Source organism: Coffea arabica, chromosome 7e, assembly GCF_036785885.1.
Source record: "Coffea arabica cultivar ET-39 chromosome 7e, Coffea Arabica ET-39 HiFi, whole genome shotgun sequence".
NCBI lineage: Eukaryota > Viridiplantae > Streptophyta > Magnoliopsida > Gentianales > Rubiaceae > Coffea > Coffea arabica.
In genome coordinates, this window is record NC_092323.1 from 3977656 (window position 1) to 3993894 (window position 16239).

Below are 16239 nucleotides of genomic sequence, written 5' to 3' on the forward strand. Positions count from 1 at the left end.
CAGCACCAAACTTACGAAACGACACCGTGGCAGTTATAACTGACCGTGTCATAGACTCGGAGTCGGGGCAGCAAAACAAAACAGCTTTCCTCAGAAGCCAACGCCACAACGATACGAGACGACACCGTCTAGACCAGCTAAAACGACAGCAAAGCAAGGACATCACCGGAAGCATATTTATAGGCTCACCCAATATTCCGGGACAGCCAATTAGTGGAAAATATCCCAAAATTTTCTATACGCTTTTCCCCGCCATTTGTTTCTCCCTCTACACTCGGTCCCTTGCCCTCCTTTGTTTCTCTCTCTCTAGGGCTACCCTCATCTCTAGTCACTCATGGAAAAGCCCTAATTCCTGCAATTCAAACTGATAATTTTACAGCTTCAATGAGATTTTGACAGTTTCAATTTTATGGCGCGTCCTCCAACTTCTGGTACTGGCGGTATTCCTCGGGGCATCAGTCTTTCCAACTCACTCCACTCGGAAGTCGCTCCATGCTTGCCTCTTCCGTCCCTTCCTGTTTTCTGTGGCGCGCTTGATCAGGAGCTCCGGCTGTTCGATGAGTTGCACAGTGCCGCTTCGAGATCAGTCAATCGAATTGACGTTGTTAGCCAAGCTGGCAAGATTGCTCAACTGCTTAGCAATACTGACGTGTCTTACTTGTGAGTTCTTTTCTTTCTTTTTCAAATTTGGTTAATTCTCTCCGAGTTTGGATTGATATGTCTGGATGATTCTTTACTCAGTGTTAAATTCAAGTTTATGGAATCCTCTGTTCGCCTGGAAACTTGATGAATTGTTGAGCATATTTGTTATGGTTGCAATTATTGGTTTTTACATCATTGTTTACATGGAAAGTTGAAATGAAATGTTAAGTTTTGATTCTGTTGGCAATGCTAAATGCTCCACAAGGTGATTAAATGAAATTGTTTAGTCTTTTTCCCATTGTTTAATAAACGTGTTTTTGTTTTCTGCTCTTGAATATTTACTTACTCAAAAAACAGTTTATGGAGTGAATCAGTAATTATGACTCCCACGATTGGAAAGTTTGAGGAAATGATGTAAATCACATCGCAGAGTACCACTGCTACAACCTCTATGTATTATCCATCTCTGGCCAATATGTGTTGAATTGATGTAATGCTGAACGTGTTCTGCATGAAATTTGTGGAATTTCAATTTATTCCATTTTTTTTTGTTCTTAAAGCAGCTTCCTTTTAAATCTTCTTCCTTAGCGATTGCTACTCACTTAATAGGTGATGCAAATGACCTTTACAAGAAACAACTTTTTTTTTTTGTTTTTATTTTTGATTGGGTGAATGAATTATGACTGTGTCCACAGAGTGCTGAGAAATTGAACGTGTTAGGCCTTGATAAGTAGAAACTCTAACTAACAAGTATTGCAGTTCTTACGAGTCTTGCCAAGAATGATTATTGAGTTTTTTCTTTTCCCATATAATTGGGGAAGCTGGGCATCACCAGTAATTAGTTGGAAGCATCTAAACTCTTATCTGTTTGTGATTAAAGACGCAGGAAGTGTTAATTTTGAAACGCCTAAATCTGACTTCATTAACGAGGAAAAGCAAGACGTCAAAGAAAACGCTTAGGCCCCTGTGTCCCTCCTTGTAAAATGAGCTTGTTGGGAATAAATAAAAAGAATAGAAAGATGATGTTCTTGCTTGTTATTTGGCCTTATTGTTTGTCTTTTTACAGGAGTATTAGAGGTGATGTGTCTTCCCAACCCCAGGGATTTGTCGGACATCATGACCTCTATGATGAAGTTTTGAGATATAATTCTCAGGCATTTGACTACATTTCTCCAGGTAAAGGGGTTGCTCAATTAGTATTGTCAATGTTCACAAGGGTTGCTGCCTTTATTTATTTATTTATTTAATATTTATATTGCGGTTGGGGAGGAGGGGTTTGTTGCGACCATTATGCGATTATGTGGAAGTACATGTGCTTTAGTGGGAAGTTTTCAAGTCCTGCACTTTGTTTGGCTGTTTAAAGGATTATTAACATTAGTTAGACCTAAGAATTTCTTTGATAAAAGTGGGATCTGCAGATAGAATTAGTGTTGCTTTCAATCTGCCATACCCTTATCTTATTGGTGCTTTATGATCCCAATTTGGTGATGGGCAATGATACAAAGATGATGACGCAGCACGAAAACTTGGTAGGCACTGCAGCTTTGTAGAAAAGCTTAGATATTGAATTTCACCCGAATTTATAATAGCAACTTGGAATAGGATGAGAGAATATGCTTAAGAAGGTGAAAAACTGATTAGTAATTCTAGGAATCACTCCTAGGAATTTTTAGGCATTGCACCTAAAGTTGGGATGTATCACACAATCCTAAGAAAGACGTTGAGTTTGCAGGAAAATTTTTTAACGATAAAAAATCTGACTTCTCCTTCTAGAGAAGTGGTTATTTATAGATGCTAAAACAAAGCCAACTCCAATCCTAATTAGGATTCCTAACTAGAATAGAATTCTAGTAGAAAGCTAGAAAGCTAAGCTTTCTTATTCCCCATAACAACTAAAATATTAATTACCAAAAATAATTACTAAACAGAAAATTAACATAAACATAAAATTCTTGCAGCTAATCAAATTACTAAAATACCCCTGCTGGTTGAAATCAGAAAACGAACTCAATAGGATTTAAACCAACTCCCAAGTTGGTTCCTTGTCATCAAAAGCATGCCAAATCAATGCTTGGGCATTCGACACATCCTTCCCATGCCTCCTATAAACCTTAGTAGATTTTTGCCACTTATCTCTACCGGATGATGAATTGTTTGATATACTATGGCCATCATTATATTGTGTCGTGCTTCTTATTCGATCCTAAAGTAGTGGTTTTAAGTTTTATTCGAGATCTTTGATGGCCTAGCTTATTGTTTCTTGCATTCTTCAAGCTTTTCAGGTCCTACAAATGAGCCAATCCCCAGCAGTAACTTGGCTGAATCAAAACCTTGTGAGCAGAACTTACGTGATCAGGTGCATAGAGACAATGCAGGAATTGGGAGTAACCAACATGATGTGGCAGGAATTCTTAAATATCAGCAGGGTTATGATATGTCTAATGTTAGTTTCTAGTTTTGTTCATGATTTGGTGAATTTGATTTTTTTTTCCCACCTTTGTGATGTTAAATGCTATGTCTTTGCAGGATGCTATTAATCATTCTAGAAAACCAAAAGTCAGGAAGAAAGGCAAAGACAGCATTCTGTCCTCATCAACTGTTCCGGATGCTATTGAGCAGCAAGGTTCTATTTCTAAGGGTTTTTTTTTTTTGTTAAATCTTGGTTGATGTCCTTATTCATAAATGACTGAGCATTATATTTTTCCTTAGATGCTGCCATTGGATGCTTCTCTGAATTGTTGGAGGGCATTTGTTGTAGATCAGAGATTTTTAGTGATGACCGGGATGAAGCAGAATGGTTACCGTTAACTGTTGGTGATCTTAAAACGGTTGTCAATGAAATTATTTCCATCCGAGCAAAGAGAATACTACATTTGGTTCCCATAGATATTCTGTCAAGATTCTTAAGGGTTTTAGATCATCAGATTCATCGAGCAGAAGGTTTATCGATTAATGGCTCTGAACATGTAAGTTTGTAGTCTTAATTTCACATGCTTGCAGTTATGCATTTCTGAATACAGCGTCTTGAACATAGAGAATCTTCGGCTGATGTTTATTCATTTAATTTTTATAACAAGGATTTAGTAATGAAGTACACAAAATTATTCTTGTTCTATCCGGCTGAGTTTTTCTGTTATTATGTACTTTATCCTTTGAAGGAATGACTGTCGAGCTGCCTCTGTTCTCATTTACGTCTAGTTATCCAACCTCTATTTGATATGGACATTTTAGGTTTTGTTTCAAATTTGGACTATTTTGCATTTGGTTCAATAGACTTGTAGATGTCTCTGGCTCCTTACATCTTTATCTTTCCTTGCAAGAATGGTTTTGGGTGGATCACATGCAATTCATTTAAAAGTTTTTTGCTAAAGTTTCATGTATCTTGGACTCTCTCCTACATGTAGAAGGGAAATTGTGCAGTGGAATTGCAGCCACTCTCTCTTTCTCTCTCTCCCCCTCCCTCCCCATGTGCATGTTTAAGTTTCCATGTGCTGTTTTATTTCTTTTTTGAAAAGAATGTGCTAGCATATAACTTATCCTGTTTAAGAAAATCCTTTTATATATATTCTTCTCGTTAGTGCTCTCTTTTCTATGGTACTAAATCGTTTTCTGATATTCCAGTCAGACTCAGATGTGATGACGTCCATTTATGTTGCTTTGGAATCCATTCATGCAGCTTTGGCAATTATGGCTCATACTGGCATGGCTAAGCAACTTTATAAGGAAGAGGTATGCCCATTTAACTTGAAGCAGTTTGAACTTGTCAGGAATAGATATTTTATCAATATTTGCTGATAATGTGGACGTGCTATGGAATCAAATTTTGCATTCGAAGTATGTATGTGTGGTATGGATTACAGTAAGGCTTTTTGAGTGATGACAGTCTACCCGTTTCAGATCATTGAAAGGATTGTGGAGTTCTCTAGGCATCAGATCATGGATATTATGTCAGCTTGTGATCCAGCATATCGTGCTTTGCATAAACCAAATGATATTGGCGCTCCTGATGGTAGGTCATATCTGCATGTTCATAAGCTACGCATTCTCTTCATGAATTATCTATGTTGTGCCAAACGTATTCATCTTCTGGGACACCTCATGCCTCCTGATTTTTACCCAGCTGATTGTGACGAGAATTGTGACAGTTCTATTGGGTCTTATGCTTGTGATGAAGGGAATTTTAGGTTATAATTCTGCAAATATCATTTTACCATGGCCTTGTCATGTACTCATGTTTGCCTCCATTTTAAGTATTTGCCATCAAAGTCATATTTGTTTTTGTTTTCAGATGATGAAGATGAAGAAATTGAAGGGGACTATGGTTCAGCTAGTAAGAAACGGCGAACTACTAGGAATCTTAAACTCAGAAAGTCAAATCCAAACAAGTATCAAATATTTCATACTTCATCTTCATCTACATTTTTGTTGCAGGTCTTTTTGGTGGTTTGGGAGGGACTTTTCGTTTATTTTTTTTGATTCTTTTTTCTTGGCTGTTGTGAATTTTAGGGCATCTGCTGTGGTGAATAGTATACTCCAGAAGCTTTGTACCATTGTTGGCTTTCTTGAGGATTTGCTGTCGATAGAGCGCCTGTCAGACAGTTGTATTCTCCAGCTCATCAGGACTAGTTTCACAACATTTCTAGTGGACAATATCCATCTTTTGCAGCTTAAAGCAATCAGTTTGATTAGTGGGGTAAAAATTTCAAACTCGTACATTCAGTTGTTTTATATGAAAAATGGAGCAGCTTTTAGCTAAACTTTATGGCATCTGCTGCTGGATATCCAGATATTTCATACGTACACACAGCATCGTGCTTATGTGATGGATGAAGCACTACAGGTTCTTCTAAAGTTACCATTCTCAAAGCGTGTACCCCGGACTTATCATCTCCCCGATGAAGAGCAAAAGCAGATTCAGATCATTACTGCTCTGTTAATTCAATTAATTCACTGTAGTGCTAACCTTCCTGAGGTGTTAAGGCAATCAAGTAGCGTTCCTTCTCTGGAGGTCTCTTTAGACACCAATTATCCTACTAAATGTCATGAGGCAATTACAGAATCCTGCTGTCTTTTCTGGAGTCGAGTTCTTCAGAGGCTTACTGGGTCAAAGAACCAGGATTCATCGGAGTTGAAGACAATGATTGAGAATCTTGTAGTTGATTTGCTTGTCACTTTGAATCTCCCCGAGTATCCTGGTTCTGCGCCAATTTTGGAGGTAGCTCTAATTCTATTTTCTCATTCTTGAATTTTCTAGAAAATTGCATGTTAATGATGGTTATGTGCAGGTCCTTTGCGTCCTCCTCCTCCAGAATGCTGGACCAAAATCTAAGGATATTTCTGCTCGTTCAATGGCCATTGACCTCCTTGGCACCATTGCCTCTAGGTTGAAACATGATGCTGTTCGTTGCAGGAAGGAGAAATTTTGGATAGTTCATCAGTTAACAAGCGGTGAAAGCAGCTTTGTAAGTTCTGCATGTTGTGTTTGTTTGAATGCGAGGAATGAAAAACAACTATTTGCATGTCAAGGTTGCCAGAGACTGTATCATGTTGACTGTATTGGAGTTGGACGAAATGAAGTTTCTACTCACAGTTTCTATTGTCAAATCTGTATTTGCAAAAAGCAACTTCTTGTTTTAAAATCATACTCTGAGTCGCAGAGCAAGGATGATGAGAAAAAGGGTCATAAACTTTCTGGAATGTCTTCCGACAATTTTGAGGTCGCAAATTTGGAGATTGTTCAACAAATGCTCCTAAATTACCTACAGGACGCCAGTTCTGTTGATGTGCATCTCTTCATCCGGTGGTTCGTTTTCAGCACAAGTCCTTTTCTCTTGTTGAATTTGGGTCCTCAGTTAACTTTTATTCTATTTTTGGTCCTTGGCTAACTTATAAAGATGATTTGATTTGCAGGTTCTACATCTGTATATGGTACAAAGATGACCCAAGTGCTCAACAGAAGTTCTACTATTACCTTTCAAGATTGAGATCTAAAGCAATTCTGCGAGACTCTAGTACTGTTTCAACATTTTTGGCAAGAGATACGGTGAAGAAGATAGCTTTGGCATTGGGACAGGATAATTCTTTCTCCCGAGGATTTGAGAAGATTCTTCAAGTGCTTCTGGTTTGTAGAACGCTGCATTTGAATTCTGATCAATTATAATATCTATCCTTATGGCTTACAATTTTCCAGGCAAGCCTCAGGGAAAACTCTCCAGTGATTCGTGCCAAGGCAATGCGAGCGGTAAGTTTGAATCATTTTCTTCACTGTAAACTTGCTTTTAAGGCGGGGTTTCTTGGTTTCCAAGACTGATCGACCTTCTACAATTGTGTACATGGTGATGAGATTAGGTCAGTATAATTGTTGAAGCTGATCCAGAGGTCTTGCGTGATAAGCTTGTTCAAACTGCTGTTGAAGGAAGGTTTTGTGATTCTGCTATCTCAGTTAGAGAAGCAGCACTTGAACTTGTTGGTAGGCATATTGCTTCGCATCCTGATGTTGGTTTACAGGTATGGTGTCAAGATTGTGTTGCTGGTAGCAATTTAATGTGATAGTATATTAACTTTTTATGCTTTGTTTTAGTATTTTGAAAAGGTAGCAGAAAGAATAAAGGATACTGGAGTAAGTGTGCGAAAACGTGCGATCAGGATCATAAGGGATATGTGCACTTCAAATCCGAATTTCGCAGAATTCACAACTGCTTGCATAGATATTATCTCCCGTGTGAATGATGAAGAATCCAGCATACAGGTAGTGTTACGATAGTGAAACTAATTTCCAATTGTGATTAGCATGTTGCTTGTATCTGAGATTGTATATCCTTGTATATCCTGTACTCTTTACTTGTTCTTCTATTTCAGGCCACTACTAGACTTAGAAATGACTTTTTCATATTGGGCTTCCTGAGAAATATTTACCTATATGGAATGTTTGCTGTATTGAGAATCAAGTCACTCTAATGATAATCAATTCGAGGATTCTGGACACCACTTGGCTTTTTAATTCATTTGCATGCTGCTTTGTTCTATTCTTTTCCTTATTTGATGCTTTTTTTTTTCTCTTGGTTGCTTGTGGATTATGATGTCTTTATGGAGATAGTATCGTTTTACCTGTTTATGCAAAAAGCTTCTGGGTGATGACTGAGACCTCATAACTTAGGGAATGAGTGAGGTATTTTGCTATATTTTCTGTTAATCGGCTTATAAGGTAGTAATTTCTGCCACAAATTGGTCTTTACTTGATATATTGAAGCCAAACATCCTTATCTCATAGTTTGTATGAGAACTCCAAAACTTACTGTTATATTGGCTGTATATATTAACGGGCACTATGTCATGAGATACTCTATTTTTCCTTTCTCCACCTGCAGGACCTAGTTTGCAAGACATTTTATGAGTTTTGGTTTGAAGAACCATCTGGTACGCAAAGTCATCATTTTAAAGATGGAAGTTCTGTTCCATTAGAAGTAGCTAAGAAGACAGAGCAGATTGTTGAGATGCTGAGAAGAGTGCGCAGTTACCAACTCCTTGTAGTTGTCATTAAGCGTAACTTAGTCCTTGATTTTTTTCCACAATCAGCTAAGGCTGTCGGGATCAACCCTGTCTCACTTGCTTCGGTGCGTCGGCGATGTGAGCAAATGTGCAAGTGCCTGTTGGAGAAAATATTACTGGTATCCAAATTATTCGCTTTAGCTCCCTCTGTATCATTTGCTAGATATGTAGCATACTCCTCTAAAGATTTGAATCCACAAACTATATAATTTCCTCTTCAGGTAACAGAAATGAGTAGTGAGGAAGGAGATGTTCGCATGCTCCCGTATGTGCTACTCTTACATGCCTTTTGTGTTGTAGATCCTATGCTATGTGCACCAGCATCTGACCCTTCTCTGTTTGTGGTCACTCTGCAGCCATATTTGAAATCTCAGGTTATCATTTTTCTCTTTTTTAGTTAATATATGGTGCTTTTTAATTGGAATGTAGAATTTCACAAGTGTTGCATTTATAGTATGTTCTTTGCTATTAAAACTTTTACAGGAATATGTGGTTGAGAATGGCTGTGATAAATCTCATGCGTGCACATAAAAGCGTTTGTCATAACTTCGTAAATCCACATAAATGTTTGATGTGTAGTTTCATCATTCTATGTAGATTGTGATGTTTGCTAAATGATATAGAAATATGTGATGTTTTCTGTGTAATGTAAAGAATCAAAATGGTGGAAAGAATCATACAAAGCTTTATACTTTTCTGTTAGAAAATAATGTATGTGTTAGTTACACAGGTTTTGCAATTTAGAACAATTAGTTTGGGGCAGGCTGAGTAAGTTTGATGGACATTTAAGGGGGAGAATATTAAGTTTTCCGGGAAGTCTGAAAATCTACTTTTGACAAAATGTGACATAATTGGGCACTTATTGGCTTCTCTGAGGCTTCATTTTAAGTTTTCAACAGTTGCTTTGTCTGTTGCTTGATATCCAAGATTAACTTTTAGTTTTCTGTTTCCCTTTAATATATGCTTAAATTGGATAGATAACATCTTTATTCGTCGATAAGTGGTATTCTTGATTCGGAAAATAATGTATGGTGTTGTTTCTCTCTTTAGTTGGATAATTGTGTTAGTAAATGAAGTGATATATTTAGTTCCTCCTTTTCAAAATGAATGCCTATTTGACTCTTTCTTCGTTGCAAAGTTTTTCCATTTATGTATTAACTTCCCTTAATTGTTGGACAAAAACCTCTTGGAATGATAAGAAAGTAATTACAAGTTTTAAACTTGGCATTGAATAAACCGAAACAACTCTTGCTCTGAAAACCTAATATTCAGTAACTATTGTTGAATTAATAGATTTTGGAATACGAAGAAAGGACGCTGTATTGTCACATGTTTGTTGAATAGTTCCACTATGCAGCATGTCATCTTGAAGCATAATACTTTTTAACTCTTTTTTGTAGAATTTGGCTTCTTGGCCGACTTAAAATGCAGTACTTTGACCATCTGGACGTAGTAGACTATGGCTGGTCTGTGATTGAGTACCTTGAGGGATTGCATTGCACATTTAGTGAGTTTGGTTTTATAACTAGTTAATGCCCTACTTAGTAGAGGAAGTTAATGGGGTTCTTGGAATAACCTCCTTCCATCCAAGAATTTTCTCTGCGTTCAGAAATTAGAGCAATATGTTATTTGACGGTTGAATATGTTTCAGTTCAATCAACTGTTGTACTTTTAAAGTTTCAGCTATACCACAGATTTGAAATATTATGTTTTATTACCATTGTTTACCTTATGTATCATATTCAGTAATGTGTGCAATTGTGGCATATTGGATAAAGCCTTGATCATTGTCATTTGTCTTGTTTCTTGCTTGCATGTCAATTGGTGTTTACCAATTGAAGATAAGCATATCTGCTTCTTGTGTGTACTGGATGATTTCTTACCTTACATCAGTTATTTTTCCTTTGTCACCTTGCTTGTTGTACTTGATTTCCTTTATTTTATTTAAATACATTATCATCTTTGTGAATTTCTAAATGAGCAGAATTAAGACAAGTAAGAAACCTAATTTACAATGAATATCTCACTCAGTTTACTTGCATGCAGACTGACACTCGAGTTGCTGCCCAGCTATTGGAGAGTATAATCTTTGTAATAGACTCCGTCTTGCCCATGCTTCGTAAACTTCCACCAAGCGTTGTTGAAGAACTTGAACAAGATTTAAAGCAAATGATTGTCCGCCATTCTTTCTTGACTGTTGTTCATGCTTGCATCAAGTACTTTTTCTCAATCAAGCTTGTTATATACCTACCAAGAAATATTGATGCTTTTACCTGAGTTTTGTATTGTAATCTGAATGGGAAGTGCTATACATTATGCTGTCGAGTATAAACTAGGTTTCTTTTCTACTACCATATCAAATAGTGAGAATTTTACTCCTTTCCGATTTAGAAATGTTAAGGGTTTTTTGATTACATTTGGAGCTATATCTCTCAACAAGAGTTCAATTTTTGTCATAGGAATTCTTTTATCACTTAGAATCCTGACATTCTAATGCCTTTTTCTTTATTTTGATGGAATTGATGTATATGCTATGTCTGGAGGATAATACTGTTTAGGCAAACATGTTACATATGAAATTTTTGCATACTAGTGTGTACCGGATGTTTAATTTCTCTTGGGATGCTTCCAAATGCTTTTTAACCTTTCTGATTCTTGTTTCTTTTTCTGACAAGATTTTTGACCCTCAAACTAACAGGTGCCTGTGCTGTGTGAGCAAAGTAATGGGGAAAGGTGCACATGTAGTCGAATTACTTATACAGTTTTTTTATAAACGTCTGGATGCATTGGGGCTCGACAACAAGGAGGTTGGTGATAAATTTCTTGAAAGATCAATTAGTATTAAACCAGTAAATGTCATGCCCAGTAGTAAATACCTATCTTAGGCCTAAATTGGTATGGTGGTATTATCTACATTTTGCTGCAGGTCTTTGCCAGTTAGTAATCATTACTTGCATTATAATTATTTTCAGCAAGTAGGACGTTCTCTTTTCTGTCTTGGATTGCTGATACGATATGGGAGCTCATTGCTTACTGCATCTGCTTCCAGCTACAAAAATATAGATGTCATTAGCAGCTTGAATTTGTTTAAAAAGTATCTCCAGGCTGAGGACTTCATTATTAAGGCTAGAGCACTGCAGGTGAGTCCCCTGTGCTGTCTCTCTGATATATGTCAGTTTTTTTGGTGCAAATTTTTACTATTTGTTCTGTTTATCTTTTCAGTTTACTTTTTTTCAGTGTGAATTTTAGCCACATAATTATGTATTTCTGCAGGCTTTAGGATATGTTTTAATTGCTCGGCCTGAATGCATGCTAGAAAAGGACGTTGGGAAAATTTTAGAGGCAACACTTTCTTCTAGTACTGATGCTCGTCTCAAGGTAACATCCACTACCTATGTTTCTACTGTAACTTTCCATGATTCGAATTAAGCTGTTTGTTGCACAGATGCAATCATTGCAAAATATGTATGAGTATCTTCTGGATGCGGAAAGTCAAATGGGAGCTGATAAAGCTGGTAACATGGAGGATATTGGCTCAACAGATGATGGCCACGGTGTTCCTGTAGCTGCAGGTGCTGGTGATACTAACATTTGTGGTGGTATAGTTCAGTTGTATTGGGATATGATCTTAGGAAGGTGTCTGGATGTGAATGAACAAGTGCGTCAATCTGCTTTAAAGGTGAGTTGTTGATTATTTTGTGCAGAGCGTTTGGCAAATGCAATGTTTCATTTTCTAGTTAGCTAGGTACAGTTAGTTTGAATATTCTTAAAAATTATTGATTAATGAGCTAGTAGCTTTAAAGTCATGTCACAGGGATGTCTCAACTTTGGAAACCTCCTATGCAGACTTCATCTGGTTTTACTACCCTGAATGGGCAGGGTTGACCTTTTCTCTTTAACTATTCAAGTTCTTGATGAATGAATGGCTAGGTTATTTCTTTATTTGGCTGTTCCAGATTCCAGAATTTAAATCTATTTTCAGGGTTGCTTCATGCTAAGTTTTGGTGTTTGACTTATTTTTCTGTTTGAGATTATAGATTGTGGAAGTGGTTCTGCGTCAAGGTCTGGTGCATCCTATTACTTGCGTACCCTACCTCATAGCACTTGAAACAGATCCTCAGGAGGCAAATGCTAAGCTGGCTAATCATTTGTTGATGAATATGAATGAGAAGTATGTTGCTTTATAATTTTTAAAACTATTTTACCTCTCGATACTTTCAATTCCTCTTAGCAGCGCTTTTGTACAGGTACCCAGCTTTTTTTGAAAGCCGTTTAGGAGATGGTCTTCAATTGTCATTTGTGTTTATGCGGTGCTTGAATCAAAATTCTTCTGCCCATTTAGACCCAAAAGCTGTGTCAAAACTCTCTGGTAATCTTAAAGGAAAACCTGATGCTAGCCCCTTTGCTTATGCGAGGCTTGGGATTTCTCGAATCTACAAGCTCATCCGTGGTAATCGTGTGTCCAGAAACAAGTTTATGGCCTCAATTGTTCGGAAATTTGACATGCCAAGCTGGAATGATTCTGTCATCCCTTTCTTAATGTAAGTTCTGCTACTAATACCCGTACTGTAGTACATTGGATCTGTTTCATTAGTGTATTGAAGCCAGTGGTGCCTTTGTTTTTGTAGATATTGCACGGAAATTCTGTCATTGCTCCCTTTTACATTGCCTGATGAGCCTCTTTATCTCATCTATACTATAAATCGAGTTATACAAGTTAGAGCTGGAATACTTGAAGCAAACATGAAAGCATTTTTGCATTTGTTAAGAGGAGAAAACCAGGAAATTGATGGAAACGGAATTATTCGGCCTGATCCTTCCACACTAGCTCATGAAAGCAATGTGAGTGAGCAAATACCTGAAGATTTAGATGGGCAAAGTCCATCTAGGTATGCATCGAAGGATTTGGGAATGCCTGATATCACCACAGGCAACTCTCATGGTATATCTGGAGGTGATCTGCAGAAGATCCAGGTATATGTTTGCTTCACTCTAGATTGCACACATTCTTAGCATGTGTAGATTAGAAACAGGCATAGTTTGTATCTGCTTATGAGTTATATACATGAATTTTCTGTAGCTAAGTAGTGAAGGGACTAAAAAGGAGAAAGGAGGTACTCTGGATTTAATTAGCTGAATAGCAGCATGTCAAGAATTATCAAAAGTGACAAGCTTGTTCAGAAGAAATGATATTTTGGACTCATATATGCTGTGGTTGAAAATTTGTGATTTGATGGACTTGTTTTAGCTTGAATACTAATCAAGAATCTTAGGTCTAACAGGAATTTGTTGTTCAGCATCTTTTGGTGAAGAAATAAATTGGTTTTAATAGCATGCATTGAAATATGTTGGATCTGTTGCTGCTTATGCAGGCAGATTGTCTCGCTGCTGGTGCACTGCAGTTACTTTTGAAGCTCAAGAGGCACCTCAAGATTGTATACAGCCTAGACGATGCCCGTTGCCAAGTAATATTTGTTAGAATGCCATTGTTGCTTTTAAGATCTTCAATGAACGTTATTTCAGGTGAAAACACCGTTTTTTATTTTCCTCTTACCAGGCATTTTCTCCAAATGAACCCCCAAAACCAGGGGACTTTCTCTCGAGACAGAATATGCCCTTCAACATCAGTGATGTTACCATTGATCCACCTAGCAATTATGAGGACTTGTTACAGAGATACCAGGTAATTCGACTATTTCTGTTTAGACACTAACAGCCCGTTTGGTTGCTATTAAGGAATAGCAATGACAATCACTATGGAAGACCCCCTCAATGATAATGGATTTGTGAAGATTCCTTTTGATGAAATCTTGTGTTTGGTAGACACTATAAAGGAAATGGCTTATTGAATTAAAAAAGAAGAAAATTATTATCCTTTTCCTTCTTTCTCTTCAGCTCCAGAGTCCAGCAATGGTTTCATGGCCACCAACCACCACCACCATTTATTTTCGGTTTTTGCTTCCTTTCTTATGATTTCTTGCCATCCTGCCGACTAAAGCACTGATTTGATCCATGGAACTTGGTAGCATTCTTTCCTGATGCAAGGTTTCCTTTTGCAACCTTTAATTTCAGTGGGATCTTGAAAATAATCTCTAATCTTAATCCAAATTCCGGGAAGTATTGGCTTAATAAAGTGGCAGGCTTATCAGCTGTCCCAAGATACAAACCTTGAAAGGAAACTGAACGATCTTTTCTCCTCCTTTTATAACTGGTGCTGGATTTTGAAGGATCATTCTCACGAAAAGATCTTCAGGAAATTGATGCTGCCCCCACTGCCAGTGACACTATCACTATTCACTACCGCTAGTGCCTTCACCACTGTCAGATCCCACGATCTCCAGTATCACACACAGCAATTCAACAAATTTTAACTTAAAAATTGTTTCTAAAAATAAAAACAAAAAGTCTCATCACACCATAACTTTGTATAGAGAGAAAAGGGGGAGAAATTGCATGGGGGAGAGAGAGAGAGGGAGGGAGGGAGAAAGAATGGAGGAGAGAGAGATTGGGATGAAGGGGGGTAGTGGGAAGATGGGAGAGGTGGAGCTAGAAGGGAGAAACTGCAGATTTGATGCTGCGGTCATCCTTTTCCTTCCTTTTTTTTTTAAGCTTGATCGGTAATGGGAGTGAAATTGCCCAAATCAGTGGGTAATGAAAGGCCCAAAAGTGGTTAATGAAAAAGCCCATATTGGTGTACCAAACACCATCAATGATAATTATTACTCTCATTCCCATCGAGGGGTGGTAACCCCTCCCCCTCCCCCAAAACCAAACGGGCTGTAAGATGCAGTTCAGTAGCTTGTAGAGGTTTCAGTTTGACTGTCATAGAGGTCTGCTGTGTCTGTGAACTTGCCCTTGCTTGCACTTTTTTCGTTTTGGATGGCACCTTGTTTTTTGCTTCTACATCTGTCTGCTGTTGTCACTGTGTGTTTTAACATTTTTTTTCCCTCCTTTCTTTGAGACGTATGTTAGTGTAGCCTGTTAAAGTTCAGAGCTTCACCATGGACTAAGTGTTGTATTTGATGGAGTGTCCGCGCCTATTTCAAAGCCAATGCCCTGTTCCTAATCCTCTCTGCCCCTTTCACCATGCCTCTGACACCAAAAGTGGCCATGCCACCTTATGTGTGAATTGGCTTAGGAGTACTTGCATAACTTTGCACAAGTCTCAGATGAGAAATGTTTCACATGTTGAGTGGATGGTTCTGTTGTGCCAATGTTGGATGCGAGATATACTTTATGCAACTAAATTTAGCTGTAAGTTTTACGTGGCATTATAAAGGTCAGCATTTGGGATTCATGGTTTGTAAGCTCCATGTAAACAAGTAGTATGTTATACATTTGCTTATCGTATTTTTCCTTTTTTAAAATTTTGAAAGTTGTTGTGAATTGTATCTTTTATCTAACAGGAATTCAAGAATGCATTGAAGGAAGATACTGTTGACTATTCAACTTATACAGCAAATATTAAGAGGAAACGCCCGCCTCCCAGAAGAGGTGGGAGGTCTGGACGTACAATGGGTGGAGATGATGAAGATGATGAAAATGATGAAGATTGGGGAAGTGCAATGAGACGGCTAAGTAACAGTGGCAGAAAAGCGTACAACAGCAGAAGTAGGCAGCGGATGTAAATACACACAGTTAAAGCTAACATGTACAGTAGGTAGGAAGAAAGCGACAGGCTAGATCAGTGACAGGAGAAGTCGAAAGTAATTAATGGAACGGAATCAAAAGCAAATCTGAGAGGCCAGACTTTAGCAGTTTTCGGTCCAAAGGAGCTTTCAGGTAGTTTGTCTTGTAATTTTTAGGCTGATTTCTATTTGTATTCCCATTTTCCCCGACATTCCATTTGTTTTAGGTGAGATGTTCATGCATTATGGTTTAGATAGTGTTGTTCCTCTGTCGGTTTTTATGGGGTTAATGGTGAAAGTTTTGATGTTTTTTACTTTCTGATATAGTTGACCTCAGCATTTACCAAATAGATTTGAAGTTTAGCCATGGTTTAGTGGCAGTATCTCTGGCTCTATACATTACATTGACCATTTTTCTCAA

General features: G+C 37.7%; 1 protein-coding gene across 2 annotated transcripts; it reads left to right on the forward strand.

Annotated features, from left to right (window-relative positions):
• The first annotated feature begins 204 nt into the window (after positions 1-204).
• LOC113698865 (sister chromatid cohesion protein SCC2) lies at positions 205-16201 on the forward strand. Of its 2 annotated transcripts, none has more exons than XM_072059531.1 (28): positions 205-660; positions 1709-1818; positions 2925-3085; positions 3169-3265; positions 3352-3608; positions 4264-4371; positions 4540-4651; positions 4931-5027; positions 5149-5335; positions 5429-5857; positions 5928-6445; positions 6553-6763; positions 6833-6883; positions 6991-7149; positions 7223-7390; positions 8010-8309; positions 8412-8564; positions 10237-10406; positions 10889-10997; positions 11163-11330; positions 11464-11568; positions 11636-11869; positions 12228-12361; positions 12438-12731; positions 12819-13164; positions 13563-13655; positions 13748-13873; positions 15597-16201. In XM_072059531.1, exons 1-28 carry the CDS (start codon positions 410-412, stop codon positions 15816-15818), a joined length of 5370 nt encoding a protein of 1789 aa, XP_071915632.1. In that variant the 5' UTR covers positions 205-409; the 3' UTR covers positions 15819-16201. The 2 variants fall into 2 exon arrangements, with proteins under 2 accessions (XP_071915632.1, XP_071915633.1); XM_072059532.1 differs by having other exon boundaries at positions 271-660; positions 2917-3085.
• The last annotated feature ends 38 nt before the right edge of the window (positions 16202-16239 follow it).